Below are 23,565 nucleotides of genomic sequence, written 5' to 3'. Positions count from 1 at the left end.
TGAATGATTTTCCTCTTCACTTTCTTTACCCAGCTTTCCCCAGTCCAGGTTCCGGCTTTCTGACTTTTTTCACTTGGCTGCCTTTCCTCACCTTCAAAACACTTATGCTGTCTCACCTTCTCCATGGAGACATGATGGAAAGTTCATTTCTCATTTTAAAACCCATCCTCTGGTCCTCGAACACATACACTGCAGGAAACAGCACTAGTGTTAAGTGTACACATTCTGTTCACTTACCAAGTGTGGGCAACTGAACTGAAATGAATGAGCTACTGTATTCTCACTCCTCAGAACACCCTAGGTAAACTTCTATTCTTTAGGCAGGTGAAGGGACAGAAGGAAGTAACCGTAGAGCCAAGAAGCATGGGTGAATTGGCACTTCAAGAGCTGAGGCAAGACCACTGCCAACCTGGCTCGAGAGGCTACATTCTAAATCCAGGATTTGACTTAATTTAGAAAAAAACAAACTATATATAACATTATTTGCAATTATGCCTCATTTAGTATCCATGGGGCAGTTAACTCACAAAATTTATATGCTTTAGTATGATCATAAATGAACAGGCAGTTTATCAAACTGTTTTCTTTGTAGACATGAGAGTTGGTCACGGCAATAGTTCAGAGTTCCAGATCACTAAGGGGTCCAGCAAAGAAAAAGCACCAGATGACCAGTCTTAATGCATTGCTACTTTCTAGCTCTGCTGTGTTTGAAATAGTGTCGCTGGACACCAGGTCCTTACTGAACCTCTACAAGTGGTAGTTTTAAAGTTGCTACTCTTCCCCATCAGCTTCTCAAATCTAAAAACAAATAAATAAATCCCCAAATATTCATGACTTGGAAATGAATAAAAGAATAGGAAGTACATAAAAATTTCCATGTCAGAGTGAGTTTAACTGAGTGTATAATCAAAGCCAGAGATCTTTCATTATGCTATTATTCTCATAACAAGATAAGATGGCATGCTGTATGACTATATAGAAAAGTCTGCTTTTAAAAAATCTACAGATTGAATCTCATTACATTGATATTTCTAACAACAGTTCTTGGTGATACATACAGAGACCTTCAGAATTGAATAGCATTATAATAGTGGTAGTTGTAGCGTTAATTTTCACCTCCTTTTTTAAAGCTGTTTTACATAAAAGATCTAGAACTTCTGGGATTTCCTTTATCTAGTTTTTCAATATGAAAAGGAAAGATTGGTTACTTAGTCCTTTGTTTAATTAAGCTGTTAGGTAAAAAAAAATCTGTTGAATTCCTTTAGCCTTTGACTGTTTTGTTGATAGTGAGTTTCAGAAATACGTACTGAGAAGTCTTTTCCCCAATTATCTGTTTACTTAATATTTTTAAATTTTACATTTTTTTTAACTTTTTGAGAATATAACACATCATTTCCTCCTTTCCTTTTCCTCCCTCCAAATCCTCTCATCCATGTATCCCTCCTTGCTCTCTTCCAAATTCACACTCCCTTTTTTTCTTTAATTGTTGTTGTTGTTGTTGGTGGTGGTGGTGGTAGTGTGTGTGTATGTTTGTCTTCCTAACTATATAAATACAGTCTGCTTGGACCATATAATGTTACTTTATGATTTCAGGACTGACCATTTGGTACAGGACAATCAACGGGTGCTCTTCCCTGGGGAAGACATTTCTCATGCTCTCAGCATTCCTCAGTTCTTTGTCTAGGTTTGTTGTTGGTTTGGTTTGTCTTTTGGTTTTGCTATCTGTCACTGAAGACTGAACACAGTCCCAGGTGGATACAAAGCACTGATCAACTAATCCCTCAGAATCTACTTGAAGAATTTTGTGTTGATAATATGAAGACCATTACAGCCTAGAACACACAAAAATACTGTTTTCTACTTTAGGTTGTGTGTGGGGGGGGCGTTTAGCAGGTCAAAGGTGCTTGCCTCACAAACCTCACAATGAGTTTTATTGACAGCACCACAGTGGAAGGAAAGCATCAGTTCCTGAAAGCTGTCCTCTGACTCAGACACACATGCATTTCCCCTCCCCTCCCCTCCCCTCCCCTCCCCTCCCCTCCCCTCCCCTCCCCTCCCCTCCCCTCCCCTCCCCTCCCTTCCCTTCCCCTTTTTGATACACATACTAACAATTATAAATAAAATTTAAAAACTAATATTTGTACTGGTTCGCTATTCCAGCTTTGTCCTGGAAGTACTACCCCCACTGAGGCTTTTGGTAACTCTCATGCCTACGAGGCAGGAGCGAGACAGGAGCCCTTAAGACTGGAGATCTGGATGTGCCGGCCCTCTTGGTTCCTGGATCCTGGATGCTGGATGTAGACCGAGTAGAGTTCTCTAGAGAACACTGCTGGACTGCACTTCACCTCTCCTGGACCCTGTAACCTATATCTTTACTTGTAAGTTACCCCACAAAATAAACCTCCTTTTTAACTCCATGGAGTTGCCTTAATACTTCCACCAATAGATATTGTAATAGAGTCCCAGTTTCTTTTCCTAAACAAATCAGTTCAGGTTTAATTGAGTAACTTTTAATAACATTCTAAGCTCCTGTAGTATCAGGAAGAACCATAATGCAGAGACGTGACATAACAGGGTGTGTTTGGGTGAGATACTAATCAAGGTTTGTATTCCATCTGTGAAGTTAGTTAGTTGTATTGTGAATTATCCCTAAGGTCTCTTCCACCTCTATTCTACATCTGCTTGCCTTCTTACCCTAGCCTACAGCCTTATTTTTCAAGCAAAAGCCTTCCACCAGCTTTAATCCATACCCATTCTCAACATTTCCAAAACATAGCAATAGTTCCTAAGATCTAGATTGAATGACCTATTTCTTGGACAGCCCTTGGCTATTGACACTGAGCTCTGGCTTCTCCATTATTTCCTGTGTGGATTCTGTTCTTCTGGTTGAGCCACAACTGATAGGAACTCTTCTCAGCATACTTCCCAGCTTTACATTTTCCTTCCCTCTTCGCTGTTCCTTGATTTAAGAAGTATTTTCTTCTCCCTATTCCAGAAAACCTATATTTTGCCCATTTATTCTTGTTCTTGACCATTTTACTTCCTTGGATTTTGTTTGTTTGTGTCAACTCTCATGTCCCCTTTACCTTTTGTTTCTTCACTCTGATACTTTTCACTCTTCCCCCTTTACCTCATTTCTTCTTACCTGTGTTAACTCTGGTTTTAGCTGCATTTTAAGGCAAGGGTGATTGCTTCCCCCCCCCCGCCCCCCACTAAAAGTATTTACAGTATCATAGCTCTGAGTCCACATCACCAAGAATGCCAAGTTGAGGAAGAAAGAGATTTTCTATCTGTCTGTCATGGGCAGCCTATCATTTTTCATGAATGTTTATAAAGACGTATCATCTGTAGGTGAGTCAGTATGCAGAACACATTGAATCAAGCATGTTGAGGGAAGATGATGGGACATTCTAACCAGATCTAAGCTGTTTCAGAGCAACTGAATCACTCACCCAGTTAGACAGTTGTAGCTGCAAGTTAAGACAAACCTCAACCCAGCTTGGATGAAACAGTAATGGCTAACATAAGCAAAAGTGACCAAAGTGATGAAGTCACCAAGAACTTCCATTGTTTCAGTCTCTCTATATTATCCTAGGCACCTTCTCATAAAGCTAGTGTACACCAGGACTCCATGCTTGTCACTCACATAAAAGAGGAAAGTGCATTCTTAGCAAAAGTCCTGAAAGTTGATTGGGCTGTTCTAGGACGTGTATATTTTTCCGAATCAATCCCTGTGGAAGGGAAGCAAGATCTAGTCATCTGCTAACCCCAACCCATTCATGCCCCATCTGGAGATGGCTCCTGGGAACCACATGTCCTTAGAGAAAGAGCAAGGAGGAAAGCAACTCTGCTGCAAAGGAAACCAACCAATGGCCATTGCACGAGGCAAAATCCTGTGCCTAGAGTGCAAAATAAACAGCAACAATTTAAATACCACATGCTCTCTTTCCACACCATTGTTCTGATAATCATAATAAATATTTGTCTTTTGAAAACAGAGCTCTTCCACATTTGTTTTTTAAATCAACTCTTCTAGTTGGTCTTTCTGGGAGTACTGGTTGCAGTAGAATGCCTACTACTATTGTGAAACCGTAACAAAGATAAGGGGATATTTCCAAATAGAGCTAATTTATTATTTGATTAAAACTAGTATACATGATGTTCTTGTGGGAAACAAGCTAAAAGACCAATTACTGAAGCTGGGCATGGTAACACATTCCTCTGATTCATACAGTGAGGAAACTGTGGCAGGAGGATTGCCTTGAGCTTTAGGCCAGCCCACAGTGTAGAAGGAGACAATCTCAAAAAAAAAAAAAAAAAAAAAAAAAAAAAAAAGACCAACCAGTGATTACTTCATATAAAAAATAAGCAGCTAAGTTTAAAGAAGTATAGTAAAAACTCTATTTTAAAACTGAAGAGAAAGTAAGAAACAAACAGCTCATTTCTCGGGTCAGGGACTGTGGTTCTGTGTTCTGGTCTTGGTTTCTTATTAAATACTACATAAGGTGATTATGGAACTCGGGGTCAGGGCAGAAATAACAAAATGTACAGAAGAGGTATCTGCCTGGTGACATGGGGATGTGGAGACAGTAGGGCCATTCCTGACATAGCTGTAAAGTAGTTACCCAGAACCATACCCCAGTCTTCAAATACTGTCAGGTTTTACCCTGAAGTAAAAGGCCTGTGTGTATTTTCTAGAGCTTCTGGTTGTCCGTTTCAAAAGTCATTTTCCTCAATAAATAGAATACTTTTCTTTTCCCAGTGCTAAGAGGGGAAAAAGAGGAAACAGTCCATTATCTGCAAGAATGAGTCATCGGCCACTGCAGCTCTTCCCCGTCCAGGCCTCTCCCTGTCTGCAGCCCTTCAAAAGCAGAAGGCTCTCTTTTAATGACATACATAAATCCCCTCTCTAGCCGGCTGCAGAGCATAATTAATTCTGGCCTTTCCATGCTTAATGAAACACCTTGCGCACACAGCAGTGTGTGTTAGCTTCTTGTGTGTGCTCCGACACGGGGTGCCTAGCAACCTTGCCCAACTTCACGTGAACCATGACACATCCGTGTGAGTACCGCTGTTATTTCTTCAAATATATCTCTAGAAAATCCATCCTACCACCTGTATGAATAGTTTCCCCAACTTTCCAAACTGTGGAATGTTTGCTTTTTCAAATTCTTGGCAGCAAACAGGATTTTCTATCTTAATTGTGGCTGCTTTGGAAGGGTATTTTAACAAACATGGTAATCTGGGAGATGCAGCTGCTCAATGTTATTTCCTTCATTAGAACATTTTCCTTACTTCAGTGTATATTTAAATGCTGTATTACAGAGGCCATTTCTCCATAAAGAATCTCAAACTGTAAAATTTCAAGTTTCCATTTCAAGTCACAATAAAAATACGAGTAACACTTCAATGAACATAATTTAACTGAATATTTTGTGTTGAAGTCTTACCCCTTTTATAGTATCCTAGCCTCATCTGGGGAGCCTGAAAGCGAAGAAGTTACTGCAGTGATAAATGCAGGTTCCTCGCTTAAGCTTCAATTTTGGACAGTACACAGAACAGCAGAATAATAAAGTAGAGCGTTCCACGCACCTCTTTAGGTGTGACCCCAGGCATGCGAATATCCAATGCAAAATCTGATGAATCAATGGGAGTTACAGGTCTGGTGGTTCCAAGGCATTCATTGGAGAAGGATCTGGTAGTTTCTTTAAACCTAAAGAAGATCATTTTAACACCCTTGAACATAATTGGAAGGGCAGAAATAAGTCCTATGACCTTAAGTTTAAGGATTACTAATGCAGATCCAATAAAAACTATAATGCCACAACTCGGTAACAACCCGACACCCAGAATCACATTATTGTCGATGAGAAACATAGAGCCAGTTTGTAAGCAAAGGACAATCAAAGCGACTAAGCAGGGCACACTTAAAGTTCAGCTCAATAAAAGCCTGTAATACATATTTATTTCTACTTAATGAAGATGTTATCATCCTCACACGCACGCTGATTTTCTAGTCGTAAGGCTATGACCTGGAACCCAGTCACATTTTGTCAACTATGAAAGTCCAACATTACTAATCAGAAATGAACAACAAAACCTCTCTAACCACAATCTTGCTAAGTACAGTTATGGGAGGAAGAAATAAAGACTGCGATGTGAATTACAAATGTACAAGTACATAAATATTTCATTTGGTAATTACGAGGTACGTGTATACAGCTCGATATTTCCTAGTGAGCTATTATAGCCAATGGTCTTCTCCCCACCACCGATCTATCTTGATACTTTATTTCTCCAGGTGTTATACACAGGAAGGCATTCGAGTCTAAACAACTATATGGTAGTTTCTGAAATATTTCCCCAAGAGGGAGCGATTAGTTCTGGAAGTCACAACTTCTAATTGGAGTTCCGAAAGCCAGGGGGGGCAGCTTGGCTACAGGACGTTGGGGGGGGGGCTTTATCTGCAAGGGGCACTTGAGGAGAAGTTACTGGGGCTAAAATTCCAAGTCGTTTTGGGTAGAGAAGACTAGCCTCGTAGAGATTTTTTTTCCCAAGGACCCTGGTTACTACAAGTGACTACATTTCTAAGGAGCATGCACAGAAACCACCCCAAACACCTTCCTCCGGTGAAAGGAAAACAAACAAGCCAAACACGCACCTCTTAAAGACAGAAAGTGGGCTTCTGAAGGCCAGGCAGCTGCCTTGCAGGGTGAGCAGCAGCAGCAGCAGCAGCAGCAGGCTGCGGGCGCGTCCGGCCATGTCCGAGCTGGGGCCGGGGCAGCTTGCAGCAGCCGGGCCGGCGGGAGGGCAGGGCTGGCGGCCACTGCTACTTCATGGCCCCGAGCGACGGGCGACGCGCGGGCAGCCGGGTCCGGGAGGTCTGGTCCCGGTGCGTGGGAAGCGGCACTGGAGTCCGCTCCGCCCGCGGGAGCCGCCCGCCCTCCAGAGCGCCTTGAGCCCCGGTGCGGCTGCCCTGCCGGACGTGCGAGGTCCTTATCGCTCCCAATGACAGGGGCTGTGAGGGCTATCGCGCAGACCCGCGTCAGTCATCATTCGGAACCTGCAAAAATAGAAGCCGATAATGGATGACTAACACATTACAGCATTTGTCCTCAGCAAATCCCAGCCGAGGTTCTTTAATACATGAGGAGTTTCACAAGCTTGCGCCCAAGCCTGGGGAAAATGCTGGTCTGTTGATCTCTCTCCACCCCCGCGACAAGCCCCCGTGACTTCACAGACCCCCGAGTGAAGCCCCTGTTCTGCCTTAGCTTGCTCTTCTTCCCCTACACCCACTCCCGGCTTGTGTTTGTGTTTTCATTTTATTGTTGTTTTGATTTTTACCTCTGCTTTCCCCCTCCTATCCACCCCACTTTATGGGTTTCTTCCTCCATCTCTCATCTCACCAAAAAAAAAAAAAAAGCGTGCTCCAGACCTCCGTTCGATGTAAACAAAGTTATTCACTCAATCACTGACTAAGGCACAAGGAATACACCGGAGGGGCGAAGACAAAGCACTTAGAGACCATAATAATCAGGCAGAAAAGACGAGAACAAAGGCATTTCATGTATATGCACCGCAGGGCTACGGATGAGAAGAGAAAGAGCGAGCTACCCCCTGCCTGCACAAACATTTCTCTGTAAGTTCTCAGAATTACTTTAAAACAAACTAAAACTCCACAGTTAACATGATAGGTGCTTTGCAAACGCCCATTGAAAATCTGGCATCTAATATACAAAGCAATGATTTCTTCCTGATAGCGGCATGTATTCCCAAAGATGCTCTATCCTATATAAAGTTTAGAAACTGATAACAGAATTAGAAGGGTGCGGAGTGGAGTGGGGAGGATCTTAGCCATTCTCCAAATAAAGTATGTCTAGAAAGACTATGGTCAAGAACTTCCTATTAATATAAACAGGAGAGGTGAGGGCTCAGGGAAGGAAGGATACCATAAAACTATGGCTGACTGTTAAGCTGATAAAAAAAAAATTATCAAAAGGGAATTTGACGGCCTTTAAAGAAGGTTCTAGATCAAGGCCCTCTTATGTTTCCTCCTCCACTCCACACACTCCCCCCTCCCCCAGGTATGACACTCAGCTGCAGAAAGGGATACGCAGCTGTCTTCCATGCTGAGCCTGAAAACCTACTACCTCACTATGGAAAGCAAGAATGCAACCATACCGGACAGACTCCCATGACCAGATCATATCCCAAGCACATGCAAATACCAAAGGGATTGTTTCCTGGAGCCTTAATTATATTCAATAAAAATTTACAGTCTGCATTCTGCAAACACCACCTCTCTTACAGAAAAAGAGGCATGCTTCTGAGTGTTTCTGGATAGTCTCAATCATGTCTTTGTCCCCTATACTATGATTTCCCCCCATCCCCCCTTCACAAGTGTCTAAATTTGTATGCTTTTCCCCCCAGGCTGATCTTGGTCAATTTCTTCGAGGGTCCTTCAGGCTTAGGGGAAATTTCCCTTTGTTGTCTGCAGAAGCCACATAAAAAAAGTGTGATGTCCCAAGACCAACAAGGCTAAACTCTAACATACTCATGCTTTGACTTTACCAGTTGCTCTGAACATTTGTCAGATTATGTACTAAATCTGAAAATGATAGTCGGCATTAATTTAAAATATATCATTCACATTGTGGAAATAACTTCTCCAAAACAGAGTTCTAAATCTTCATTTTAATCTATAATTATAAATATGGCCCAGAGAATACCAAGTAAGTTTATCTGATGAATAAGTACCCTTGCATATAATGAAGATCAGGAGCTGGGGGACAGTGGGTTCATGGTACAGCTTATGTGTAGCTGGGAGCTCTGAGTTCAATTGCTAGTACCAAAAAATGAATGATAAGTGGATAAGACATTCTCCACAATACTATGTTAGCCTTTAAAATTGCTCTCTAGGAATCATAGTATAGTGAAGCTAAGCCGTGTGTGTGTGTGTGTGTGTGTGTGTGTGTGTGTGTGTGTGTGTGTAAAACCAAGAACATAAACACTAACAGTGAACTGAATAATATTCATCATGGCCAGCACTATCTAAGTTAAACACCATATATCAAATATAAATAGACTACAGTTTAATATCCAGCTACCTCAGGGGTGCTGGAGGCTCACCAGCACCCAAGGATCACAGGTGATGTACATAAGCAATGACATTTTCAAAAGACTGATAATGTTTGTTTGATCTTTGCCTTTGGCTCCCTGTTTGAGATCAGCAACAAAACCCTTCAGCTAAGTTCTTATTCTTGGTAAAGGAAAAGGCCTCCTGGGGCTGGGGGTGTTGGTGTTGAAGGCTGTGCTATTGTCTTTGCTACCAACCAAGTACAGTCCTGTCAAGTGACAACATAGTATATTCCCCAAAGTTCTCTTTTTAAATATATATATATATATTAGGAAAGGAATTCTATTTCATTTAGAACAGCATTCAAGGACAGTCCTTGTTTTACCTGCCAAGGGGGCTTGGTATTAAACAAAACGCTTGAAAAAACGCTTGAAAACAAACTTATTATTGAAATTCTGTAACAGGAATACACCCTTAAGTACCAGCCTTGGAAATAAAATTCCACTTAACTGATTGATTTTTATTCCCTTTGATGTTCCTAAAACACCCACTTACAAAAAAGAGAATTGAAGCTGTGGGTAGAAGCAAGGATGATATCTATAACTATAAAAACAATACCTTTCACTATATAAATGAAAGCTAATTGTAATTCTTAAAACCTTTCAAAGATGGAATACAAATTATAACACAGAAATAAATATGTTTAACCATTACCATTTCATTTTTATTGCATAATTCCTATTAATGTAGACTATGTAATATTCAAATTTTTGTCTTAAGATTTTTAAAATTCAAATTATATGTTCCTGAGATAATGCATTTATTCATTCAAAAATATTTAATTTTGTATATTGCACAAAACATTATGATACATAATTTGGTTTATAAGATGACTAAACCTAAAAAGAGAAGATAATTTATTAAGGAAACGAGAATTTCACACAACTGATGGAAAAACTATTCCTAGAAAAGACCATAAAAGAGATTCAGGGATCTGAGAAATGGAGGCATCTTCAAGATGAAAGGAGATGAAAAGCTGGACAGCATCTTCAACAGAAGGCACAGTTGAAGGTACAGGGACAGCACGAGCAAAGGGCCCAGATGGGGCAGAGGACATGATGTGTTTGAGGCACAGTAATAAAAGCTGTCTCCTGGAGACAGGAAGCCCGGATGCACCATTTTATCTGAGACACAAAGCACATATACTGTTTATATCTCCATAATTTCCCTGGCTAAGGATGATTTATAGTTTATGCCTGTATGGGTATTAATTCTAGAAGCAGATCATTAGGTAGTAAGTCGGGGCTGCACTGGAGGACCATAAAACTAAGATCTTAGAGAGTGTGGGTCATTCTCAATACTTTTATTTAGCAAGGAAAAAAGAGGTTCCTGAAGTCTGTAACGGGTTAAAGTCTCCAAGAAACATGTTGACTATCTGTTCATGGATTAACATACTCAGTGAGAGAAGTGGGACAGAGTGGTGGCTCCTTGGAAACTGCAGGAAAACTGTCTGGTATCTAGCTCTATCTGACGTAGGGCGTCTGAGTCTCTCTGTGCCTTAGTTTCTTCACCAACAGAAAGGATCACACCACCTACTTTGTAAGAGCTATTCCAGGAATAAGTAAATTCATCTCCTAAGGACAGAGCCAAGTGCTTACTAAATGCTTGCAATTATTGCTACTCCAAATACATATTCAGTGCCATAATGTTCAGGACAGTGATAATCAAAGAGATAAATTCCCACTCTTATAGAAAGTACTTTCCAAGTGTGGGGAAAAATAGCTACAAAATTATGAATTTCATTTACTTTTAAAGACATTGTATGAGGCTTCCCAGAATGCCATGGCTAAATTGACATCCATTCATGCAGTAACTTGATTTCTGGGCATTTATTCTTGAACAAAACCTAAATAATGACACAAAAATGTCAAAAAAAGATAATAGCATTGTTCAAAATAACAAAGGACTAGATGTTTTTTAATAGTAGTATTAGAAGCCACTTAAATGTACATTGAAAGCAGCTTGGTAATATTTTTTAACTAAAACTTACAAAAATCAGTACCCCTTTTAAAAAGACAAATTTTTAAAACCAAGAGCAGTCTATAATATACTATTTTTTTACTTTGCATAACCAAAAATTTTAAGAATCTCAGAGGAATGTTCCAATTATAGTACAAATAATCTTTCTTTTTTCTTTCTAAAACCATTGAACAGGAAGTTATTGACCTGATGCTTCAACACTCCAAGATACTTTAGGGAGATTTCCGTTTTAAAATAAGAACATCTGGGCTTGCGAGATTCCTCAGCACTTAAAGGCACTTGCTGTCAAGTCTGGAGACCTGAAGCTCAATCCCCAAGACCCACATGGAGAAATCTAGTTATCTACATGCATATCCACACATACACATTCATACATACACACAATAAATAAATAATAATCCAACTTAAAAAGAATGTTAAAAGTGCATCCTATTATGTGACTAGCAATTGGTGCTAGATATTAGCAGAAAAATGTCCTCACTCTGTGGTCTTCTTTTAAAGGCTTCTTGGTTACTCCTACTAAATGGCAGCTGGCTTCTCCCAATGTAGTCTTTTATGATTGTGCCATCAAAAGTCAAATGCATCTATAATATACCATCCTATTGGCCACAACGATGATCTCCACCCCTGGAAGCTTTAATTAGATGGCAAGAGAATTTTGTCTTGTTAAGACCTTGTGATGCTGACCCTTTAATTCAGGTGGTCTTTCCACCTAGGTTTCTACTACACAGTTACTAGTTTCCCTTTGAATTAATGTTTTTGTTGGGGAAGTTATTTTTATTTTACAGGCATTCAATTTTTCATCAGAGTTTCAGCTTATTTTACCTATTACATCACAATGGGCTCCTTGTTCCCTGTTTTGCTGAATGGGTTTTAACCAGTTACTACCTTTATGTACATTACTTTGATGCTAAAATTGTCTCAGTTGTGGACCTTCGAAGTTATCTTTGCCATTTGCCCATGATTCTTGGAATGTTAGAACTTTCCCCTCTTAATCCCACTTGGTCTTTGTTGACATCCCCAAATGGACTGTTCACTTTATTCGGATTCTGATAGTGCCATATGATTTATTTGACTCTGAAATGCTCTCCAAAGGCCCCATGTCAATAATCAGTGGCCAGTTTGGCACTCCTGGGAGGTGGCAGAACCTTATCTTTAAGAGTTAAAGCCTAAAGGTTGTCTTGGGTATCTGACTGCATGCATTTGAAGGCAATAAGGAAGTGCTCCCCATCTTTTCTTTTTCTATCCTGTGGTTCCAGCCACGAAGTAAATGGCTATGCTCTACAACATTCCCCCTGAGAGGTCTGCTGCTTCACCACAGGACCAAAAGTAACCAGTAACCGAACAAGCCTACTGCTACTGTCGATTGATGCCTGTCCCCATACAAAGTGATTATCTCAAGTACCTGATACACTGACAGAAAGCTAACTGAAACACCATGTCACCAATCCAACCACATTCACACTTCCTTACTTGTGTAGGGCTCTCTGTTATCCTATGCCTTTCCCATTATCTGAATGTCTACTCTGCTGTGCTCTATCTAATGGCTTTAGGACTGTATTATCCAAGAATGAAAAAGAAGGAAAGTTAATTTTGATAAAGCAAATTACAGAAAGCAAATGTATGTATTTAAAAAGCAGAGATACTCTAACTTAAACTATTGTATTTCAGCCAGGTAGTGATGGCACATGCCTTTAATGCCAGCACTTGGGAGACAGAGGCAGGTGGATCTCTGTGAGTTCGAGGCCAGCCTGGGTTACACAGTGAGTTCCAGTACAACCAGGGCTGTTACCCAGAGAAACCCTGTCCTGAAAAACAAAAACAAAAACAAAACCCCCAAAACCATTGTATTTCAAGTAACACTTTTTACATGAAGGGCTACCATTTTCTGTGAATATGCTTCTGTAACATAAATTTAAATTTAATTTTCATCAGCTAGGGTTTCTTTTGAAACCACAGGAAAACAAGAACATATGTGCCTCTAAAAATATATCTTATTGAATGAGTGTCTTCAGATTTCAATGAATAGGTTATTTGAGTTAGGTAATATTTTGGGAAAACAACAGAATTTTCTTTGCTACAGACTGAACGTTGTGGTGGTTATACAGCTGTGGTGCAGGGTCCCTACAGCCCAGCACTATTAACATTCTGGCTGAAGCATCCTCTGATGTGCAAAGCTGTCCTGTGTGTCACCAGATGTTTAGTCATAGCCTTGGCCCTCACCCACTAGCAGCCAGCAGCACTCCTCTGAGCTGTGGCAACCAAAAATGTCAACAGACATTGTCAAATGTCATCTGAAGGGTAAAGTAACCCTGTCTAAGAATTTCTGTTGTAGTTCATTAAGATGGAGTTTAATTTGTTAACCAATGCAATGTCATTTCTTTTTAATACACATAAAAACCTAAAAATGTGTTTATGAATATAGAACATCTAAAGAATTTAAAAACAGCAGAAAATAATACCTGTTTCCATATTATCTCACTGAATTCTGACTTTGATGTTTGGGTTATAATTTTTCTTTTATAGATGAGAGATTCAAGGCTCAGAAAAATTAATTTACTGTTTTAATTATACAGTGGTAGAGTTTGGACTCCAATCCTGACTTTCAAACTTCAATATCTATGCATTTAACTCATATCATCCACCAGGAAACACAGCCTTCACATTTACAAAGGATGCTCTCTTTAAATATAAATAAGTAAGCAAATCTCTGAATACTGTTTTCTTGTTAAAAAACCATCACAGTCAATGTTTATTGAGCAATTATTATATCCACTTCATGGCATTTCAGTTCCTCATGATTCTCGGTGTAGCTCTATGAAGTTTGTGTGATCACTCCTGTTTTACAAAAGTGGAAACTGGAATATGGCAAGAATGGGCAATCCTGCTCAGGGCAGAAAACCAGGGTATAAGCATGGCACTCCCACCGCACACTTCAGGCCATTAACTGCTCAGCTGTGCAATGTAAGCTAGCCTTCCACTCATTCCCTTAGTGGGAAGCATTAATGCTTCCTCTTACTACCTTACAAGACATTGCCCCTTTAGCTAAAGCAGTAGGAAACAAGGAGAAGGCAAATGACCATGTTTCAAAGTGGATGCAAAAGTAGATTATGTTTGGCTTACAGGGGTCTTCTCAACTGCTTCCCAAAATCAGAGTAAACATTTCAAAATTTCACATCAAAGTCAGATTTCCATGGCAACAATCAGCTGTACCAAGTAGTCTTTTCTTTTAGTCAGGCTGGTGATAAGGACTGACACAGCCTCCACTGCTCGCTACATGTTTTCAGACCTTGGAGTCATGAGTAGTTTTCTCTGTCACTCAGTATGAATATGCAATCATTATGATTGTCTTTTCATTTGCTTTTTGCTTTTTTTTTTAATACCTAGCCCACTTTTCCCACTTACTAGCTGATATCTTAAAATCACTTGTGCTATGATCACTGATGTTTAGAGTTCTTTTCTTCATGTAGGAAGGGAAAATTCACCCTACATATAGTATGAAGTTTATCATCTACAAATGCTAAATCAACTCCCCTCCTCATTACTTGGCATTAACAAGAAACCAGATTGGTGGCACCGTATACTCTTGGATTTATTTGAGAATCACCTCTTTTAACATGCTGCCACTCTGAAATAGTCTTTGCTTGCAAGTCAAAATTGACTTGGTATCTGTTGGGACATATATGCTAAAAGGTCTCAGGGAACCACTGCACTTAAAATTTGTCAACAGCAACACCTCTCTCTCCCTCTCCCCCTCTCTCATATCTATCTATTTAGTTAGTTGCCTGTCTATCACCTATCTATCTATCTGTCTGTCTGTCTATCTATGGTTTATGGGATCTGTACCAGATATCTATCTATCCATCTATCCGTCTGTCTGTCTGTCTATCTATGGTTTATGGGATCTGTACCAGATATCTATCTATCCATCTATCCATCTGTCTATCTATCTATCTATCTATCTATCTATCTATCTATCTATCTATCTATCTATCTATCTATCTATCGTTTATGGGATCTGTACCAGATGTCCTTTAAATGTCTATTAGTCATCAAGTGAGTTTGTTTTGTAAAAACTTTTCATGAAGAAAATAGCAAGAGGTATAATTCTCAATTAAATTTCTCAGCTTCAACTAACATAAATGTTACTTGTGAACACATGTATCTAACTCGATGCTAGCACTTTCACTCTAAAATCACTGGCTTCCAACCATTTCTGTCCTGCACTTCTATGGGCTGCATTGACAGGGAATTGAGGGACTGCTGACTTGCACGGAAAAGCATTAGCAGTGCCTGACAATGTCGCAGAGGTGGAACTAGCCTTGGGATCCTACTCACCTGTCCACCAGGGAGTCTATTGATTTATAAGCATAGAATTTAGTTTTAGAAAAGTAATAACAATTCTCCAGCTATGACATCACTTCCCATTTAAACAATATCATTGTTGAGTGAATAGATAGGCTGTTAACTGTCTCACAGCAATTTAGTACAGGAATTTCTGGACTAAGGGATTTCTGCCCTAACCCAAGAAGCAGGCAAGGGCCCAGATTCCTAAGCTATCTCAAAGGACACTTGAGAAATTAATAAACTTGCTTCTTTATCCTCAGTGAATTTTCCAGGAAGTCATCTGAAACTAATGCCAATGATCTGACTAAATTTCAAATGTCAATTTGGTTGTTTCAATAAAGTATGAATCACTGAATAACCGACTCAGACAAGTATTAAGACGAAGGTTCTTCCTCTGAGGGTCTCTGTGTTAGCAGTTTATTCTCTGTAAGAGAAAGACAGAATGCCATAGAGGGAGGCAGCCTCTTGAGCTCAAAGGCAAATGTTAGCACGCTGGATTTCCGAGGATGTGGTGCAGAGGTGGGGACCTGCTGTCCATGTGTTCTCTCACCATTAGTCAATAAATTTTTAATGAGCTGCTCATGACTTTTCCTATTTATTGCTCTACCTTCTTGGGCTTATTCCTGAAGCACTGTCATCTCTATTTTGTTGAAAGCTTCCTAACAATTTCAGAGGCAGGAGTCAAAACTACACCTTGGAGACTGGCTCAGACCTAGACCACGCACTTCCAGAATAAATAGTCTTTGTCTTTAAGGAATCTATTGAAAGCAATAGTGAGTTTTCTTCTGCTTCTTGCATCCCTCAGATGGATTTCTCTCCCACAGCAGTGAGTGGTATTTGCAAACAATTCTTTTGTTTTCCATTTCAAATGTTTGATTCCCTACAATAAAATGCCCATAAATACAGCTCTTCCTATTGTAAAGTTTTGCTCTTCTTTTCTTCAAGCTTCTCAGCTGTATAATTATAGTGTTCAAAGTGAAATCTATAATCTTATATTGCTATTACATAATTGAAAACTTACGGGAGTTTTTCTTAAAGATCATGGAAGAATGTCAAAACATTTCCTCTCTTATATAATTCTGTGTAACTGGGTTTACAGGAACCTAAAAGGATTAAACAAAATATGTTCTACAAACTGCCCACTCAATCTCTCAATGAGGCAATTTATATGTCATTATCAAAAGTACATAGTTGAACATAGTTGCTCAATAAAGTTCAGATTAATCACAAGATGATCATCTCAATTTTTAAGTATGCAATTCACCAATGAAAGAGGCACAGTCTAATAAAGCAGCATGGATGCAGATTTTAATTTCTGGTCCATATTAACAACAGTTTTCTTTGATCTGTTCCCCCAAACACCCCATGAACTATCAGTGGAGAGCTTCATAATTTCCTTCTGCCTGAAAATGATCAAAGCGTTCTTAGGCTTCTTTGATGCGGTTGCACAAACAGGTGGCGAGTTTATTTCATTGCTAGTAAACTGTTTCTTGCTGTCGCTGTCGTGAGCTTAGGAAGAAGTGGTTTGCTTTCACAAGGCACTTACAGAATGGCTTTGCTCTTCCCTACCTTTAATCCTCTTTACAAGGTTTCCCAGAGAGATCTGCAATACACCTGAAACTCACATGAAAGCTCAACAAAGAAGATGCCCATGAGCCTCCAAGTCTGACAGACCACTTGGTGCAGTCCCAGTGGTAACATTTCAGACTCGTTCATCTCGCTTGCCTTCTCTCAGCATTGCTGAAGTTATAGCTCTGATTGTGACTTTTAACTAAGGGTTGGGTTTTTCAAGTAACGGAAAAAATCAAGAGGGATATTAAGACCACGTGGAAAAATGATTCCTATCACTTAAGGAGAAAAATTCCTTTCAAAAATAAGGGCATGTAAGGATGGATCTATACATGAAAACAATGATACTATTAACAACCCAGAATTGAACATCGCTGAGTAGCTGCTATGAAGAGGGCGGTGCTTTAAGGAATTTGCACATAGGATATGTTTTCATTCTTACAATATCCTGCAAGCTGTTTCACTATTTTCTCCACTTCACAGATGAGGGAACGGAGAAGTTAAGGAACTTGCTGCCCTGTTGTGAGGAGAGGGATAGGGATGGAATTAAAGGTTTAGTTGACTTCAAAGGCAGGAACTGCAGTTAGCCACCAGGCCACACTTGATAAGGCTTACATTTCTGGTATTATAAGAAAATACATAAAAGCTAACTGAACAAGAAGTGATTCAGCAATGCTCCTAAGTGAATTCATTTTTTTTATCACGTATAATTAAAGTCAATAGTACACCTAGGAATAAGACATACTAATTGTTTCCTATAGTAAATCTCACCAACCCCCACACCTTACTCTTCTGGGAATCTGGAAAAATAAAACTACTGGTATGAAATAGAGGGCAAAAATCTTAGAACTTGAGTCAGAAAGCATGGTCCAAGTCTTATTTTAGTGATCTACTTCACACTGGCTTAAAGTGAGGGCTGTGCTCAATGGTCCATCAAAGGGCTCTTAAAAGAGAAAAAACAATTGGAGCCAATTCTGAAGAATAAAGCAACAGTATAATCATAATCTGATATTAGGGTTTCAGATTTGGCTTTATCAGTAGATAAAATGTAAAAAATCTCTCTTTGATCTTCCTAATTTAGCACTGTTCACTCTGAATCTATTTATAGCTCATCTTCAAGTATCTTTTCAGATAGTAGAACATGTTCAGACAGCAGACACTTTGCAATTACTGAAGAACTGAAAAAAAGCACAGTTTGAGATTTCAATGCAAACATTCTTCCTAATCCAATTGTGCGTGTGCATGCACACACTCGAGTGCTCACACACACAACATATGGGGCGGGGCGGGGCGGGGAACAAACACAGTAACTCTGTTAGCCAAAATTTCAACTTAAACCTTGATTAACATGGTCAATATTCATTCCAATTTATATTCCATAGTATATTCCTCAACTTCCAACCACTGTGATAAAATACCTCAGACAAGCAACTTAAAAGGAGGATGTTGAGGCGTGCATCTCATCGGCTGTACCAGTGGCTCATCGTTTTGTACCTGTGGCAGGACAGAACATCCTGCTGGGAAAGAAGTGGAAGAGCAGGGCTGCTTACTCATGGCATTTGGGAAGCAAGCAGAACAGAAGGAAGGAACCAGTTCACCAGAAACTCCGCAAGGGCATGCCCTCAATGACTTACTTCCTGAACTATGCCCTACCTCCTAAAGTTTCCACCATCTTCCAAGAGCTCCCTCAGCTGGGAACAAGCTTCATCATTTAGCCATTGGAGGATATTTCAGATCAAAGTGAAACACTATGAAATTATCAACACTGCATCAAAATCGTTAAACAAACATTTTTATTTGGTGTGCAAGAACTCACATGTAATAAGTCACAAGTTTATGCCTCATGATAAACTCTATAGACTCAGACTCACAGATCCAACTGGCCCAAGCAGTCAGAAATAGAGAGATACATTTATATTCTAAACTCAGTTAGGTATTTCTGAAACAAACAGAATTTAGAATGGTGGACCAAACCAGGTTCTTGGGGTTTAAATGGGACAAGTGGATTCTTACTAGTGAAACTTGCCTATCTCCCAAGAGAAGTACTGTTGACGAAGGCATTTTACAGGATGCAGAGTGCTGTATGGCCACTACTAGAGAAGCACTAGGTGCCATAAAGGTGATGACATTCACTGTGACTCACTTGATTCTCCTGAACTTAACTTACTACTAAAGAGATGGGCTATTTAAATTATTTTGATGGAAAATGGTTGTCTTGAAATGGAATTTTAAAAGTTGGTATATCTGCAAAAATTTAAAAATTTTTAAGCTTGCTTCTCACTGTAATTCCAAAAACATGCTTTTAATAATCCCATCCAGACTACTTTGAAATGATACATGCCAAAAGATTTATTAAAAACAGAAACTAAAGGGACTTTGTGGCTTTACATGCGAAATTCATAAATATTCAAAATTATGGATTTAGAAGAGCTCATATTATTACTTAAAAACACACTAAGGGCTAAGGATGTAGCATAGTGGTTCCATAATTACCCAGAAAGCACAAAGCCCTGGTTTGATCTTTATTAACACCAGGGAAAAAATGCACTACAGTCACTCAGCAGTACCCCCAATCAGACTTAATCAGAATGTACATAAGGAAAGCCATCCATATATAATAACATTTTAGAGACTTTTTCCTTTTTATCCATGCATTCAAAAGTATTGCCCAGTCATTTGAAGTCATAATGCCTAGTGCAGAGGGCCACCTCATTGACTTGGGAACAGATGTCATCTGAGAAAATAGTTTCTAGATTGACTACGTATAATCACACACACATCTAGATAATTCTGACTATATTGTGCTGATTTCTGCTCTTTGGGCACCCAGCAAGGACCTTTGTTTTACTTCCCAGTAGCTTCACCTATGGTTAAATACAAATGATAAGTTAAGTGATAAAGATGGATGAATATAATGCCTCGGCACTAAAGTGTGCTACATTTTTCTTGAGGACAACAGAGTAATTTTAATACATAACAATAGCATTATTGATTCATTCTGAATTAGCCAAATCAATATTTTAAGATGGCCTACTTTATTTTTTGAGTCTGAAACTTCATGATTATGTTGTTACCTTTTCACAAAATATTAAAATTCTGTTTATTATCAAAGAAGCCAACAGTTTAATTAGTACATTTTTACCTTAACCAAATAATAATTTTAAAATCACAAAAAAATGAATGAAGCAGTAGTGTTATTTGTCTGAAAGACTAAAATTTACAGTAAAAATTTCCCTTTCATTTTGATACTTGAATCACTATTGGTACAGCATTGTAATGAGATAAAGATTCATTAATGCCTCCTTTGTTATATCATATCAAAACACACTGGAAGGGAAATTTTTTTACTGTTACAATTATCTTCCAAGGACATAGCAAATGAGGTATCATTAAAAATACTTACATTTAATGATGCAACATGCTCCAATATATAATCAAAACATTTATGGATATAAATTAAGCATTTCACTCACATTTCTAAAACCTTTGTATCTGAATTTTTTCCTAAGAAGAAAGTCAACATTAATTAATAAAACTAGAGAGAATTCTACAGAGGAACAATCCCATGTTTGTCCACATAAGATTGGACTTTTTAAACTAACTGGTAAGGATATCTGATTAATGAGCAGGGTCTCCCGCAATCAGTCTTAGGTATTCCCAAGCCCATGCTCCAACTCCATCAGCACACATCCTACTAGCACGTCATTCTGCTTTCCTCAAATGAATCTCTTAACGCAGAGAACGAAGAGTTAGTTTGCCCCTAGCACTGACAAGTGCCTGTTCTTCTGTTCCCCCTTTCCACAATTCACCAAGGCCTACTCTCAAGTTAACTCTTCAAGTCAGCCCAGTAGAGACATAAGAGTATAGGAAACCATCAAAGAGCATGTCTGGTCATAGGCCTCCTTGGCAATCTTTCTTTAGGCTTACAGGATGCCTGGGGAGCTGTGGACAATACCAAAACCATGTCAAAGGAGTCAACTAAGCCAAAATTATGACCACTTTGATTTCTACCTGGCTGTGGCCAAAGTCGATGCTCTAGAAACCACGTAAGTTTCTCTGTCATTGCATGCCCCCCGCCCAAGCCCTGAATCTGGGCGTCAGCGTTCTCTCTTCTTTCTACTCAGTTTGGTATCCATTCAGCAGCCTCTTCTCTCATCACTCTTTCCCTGCCGGGGCCTTCATCAGGTAGCAGTGGAACTGGACCTTTCACAATGCAACCTGGTTTCCTTTCCCTCAAGCTGGCCCACAGATTAATCTGAATGGGAGATCTACTTCCAGCGACTGCTGCTCTTCTGTCTCCCACATTTCTCTTCCTCATATCAACGCTCTGTTTTTGCTCCCCCATATTCAGACTGAATTTCCCAACCATCTCATTTCTGTAGGGTACTTGTAGGAAATGCCAAATATGAGTCTTTTCCATAAAATAGTATCCAATTTGTATTTAAGACAAGGAATTAAAATCTTTTTTTTTTAATCGCCCCTGGAACTTTGAAGACTTTTGTGGAAATATTTGAAAGCCCTCTCCAAGGAAAGCCTTTATTCACACAAAAGCCCACTGTTCCATTGTAGGAATTTGATGGCCTGGAGCCACAATCATTTCTCCTTGTGTGGAGAAGACACAACCACCACCTGGGTTAGACTAGAAAGCAAGTGCACTTCATGTCCCTGTGTGTTTGTCCTTCTGAACACAACCTCCTGATCAAGAGTAATGGCCACCATGTCCAGACACTTCAGCTGAAGTTGTAGTCTCTTTCTGTGAGATCCTGAACTTATTTATAAGACAAAAAAGGTGCCTGGGGGCTGTTACCCCCCAAAGATGACACTCGGTCTGATGATTATTTGAAATGAAAGAAATTCACCAGCAAAGGTTGAAAGGGGCTTCCTCTTGTACTCCTTCCCTTGTCCACTTAAAGGCAGGAAACATGTTGGTTCCTTCCTTGATTCTACTTTCAAAAACAGAGTCTACAACACACATGATAAGACTTTTGTGATGCTCTCTTGATTTTGGTCCCAAAGAGAATAATTTACAAATTGCTAGGTGCTCTGTAGGCCAGGCAGACAGTTGAAACCCACACAGGTCCTCCAAGTGTACGGTTCTCCAAGCCCCTAGAAACCATTTCCTGTTCCCTTGCCTTTCCCCATTCCCCTCCCTTCCCCCCTTTAAAAACAGTGGAACTTGGGCTTCTTAGTATTTCACACTTACTGGTTAAGGACATGACTGGGGTTTCCCTCCATAATGTACTTTTCACATTTCAAATATAAATATACATGCTTTGCCCCTATTTAATATTGTCATTTTGTTCCATCAAACCTTCCGCAAGCAGATGGAAAATCTGTCTTTATCCTCCAATACTGTGCCTGCTGTAAAGGAAATATGTCTGAGTTTTGCACAGCTATTGGAATTGGAGACCCTGTTGGGTAGGAAAATCACAAATGCCAGCCATCAAATAGCCATGCGACTTCCTGTGCTCACTGAGACAGAAATAGGAAGGAACTGTGTTGGAGCTTGCATTGTAAAATCCAATTTGCAACTGACCAGTGTTCTGGTGATGCCCCATTAGCTTGAACCTAGTCCCATTAGAGAAACTGGAATTTAGAAAATACCCAAATATTTACATGAAAAGAGAAGAGTACACTGAAAAAGAAAGACAACTCTTCCAGGAAACCACAATTATCTCACAACTTCTTGGCAGGATAGAGGCTTATAATGAAGTCATCAAAAACGCAGGATATAAATTTCAACAAGTGTCCCTACTTCTGTGCATCATCTGCTGAGAACTTACAGAAATTCTCCTTCTAACCTAGTGAGTGAAGAGCCTCACCCAGTCCCCTCCAGCTGTCACATCCATGCACCAAGCAAGAGCCATGTACTGAAAAACTCAGTAAGTGCTACACAAATTAATAGGAACAAGAGATACAAAGAAATATACCTTAGAGTCCTCCAAGGTCATAAAGTAGGTTCATGAGAATTAGGAGATATATCCTACACACACACACACACATAATGCTTTGGAAATGGTGATTATTTTTAAATGGTCTTTTAATACTAGTATATTCATACAGTTAAATGCACTAAAAACCTATGATAAAAACAGCAGTCCTCTGCCCAACTACCCCAGATTCTGCTCGTAAGATGTAAGTCCTCACCAGTCTTAGCAAACTGTCCTATTTACCTCCACTCCTCCAACATGTTGAAATTCTGGCTTACATCCAAAAGTCTATACATTTTTATTTGTTTTTCACCTATTTTAGGTGATGACAGGTTGACTCTCCTATCTCCTCAACTTTCCAATAAAGTATTATCAAACTATTCTGGTCCTACTGGCATTTAATTTGCTAGAGCTAAATTAACTTTTCCCCAGTAGGAAAGCAGTGGCCTGTGATAGCTCCTTTCTCCTGTGTTCTTTTGATGGAGCTCAGCCACAGGATAAGGCTCTCAAGCCATGCTTGAGGCTGATAGCATTATCCTAGCTTCATCCTCGTGTTGGGGGGTTAGAGAATTATAAGTTGACCACCGATTCCTCTGGGGATTT

General features: G+C 39.6%; 1 protein-coding gene across 16 annotated transcripts in view; it reads right to left on the bottom strand.

Annotated features, from left to right (window-relative positions):
• Positions 1 to 23,565, bottom strand: part of Pam (peptidylglycine alpha-amidating monooxygenase) — a 281,804-nt gene that overhangs the window by 154,542 nt on the left and 103,697 nt on the right. For 14 of the 16 annotated variants that reach the window (XM_006985735.4, XM_006985733.4, XM_006985738.4 and 11 more), the window contains exons 2-3: positions 6,662 to 7,063; positions 5,593 to 5,713 (exon numbers count right to left, since the gene is read on the bottom strand). In XM_006985735.4, the coding sequence (XP_006985797.1) occupies positions 5,593 to 5,713; positions 6,662 to 6,762 (222 nt within the window). In that variant the 5' untranslated portion in view covers positions 6,763 to 7,063. Of the gene's footprint in view, positions 1 to 5,592; positions 5,714 to 6,661; positions 7,064 to 7,344; positions 7,619 to 23,565 lie in introns of those variants that run through there. The other 2 variants (XM_076549693.1, XM_076549694.1) reach the window with 1 other exon arrangement.

This window comes from Peromyscus maniculatus, chromosome 13 (genome assembly GCF_049852395.1).
Source record: "Peromyscus maniculatus bairdii isolate BWxNUB_F1_BW_parent chromosome 13, HU_Pman_BW_mat_3.1, whole genome shotgun sequence".
Lineage (NCBI taxonomy): Eukaryota > Metazoa > Chordata > Mammalia > Rodentia > Cricetidae > Peromyscus > Peromyscus maniculatus.
Note: the sequence above shows the minus strand (reverse complement) of the source record. Positions and strands in the feature narration are given on the sequence as shown.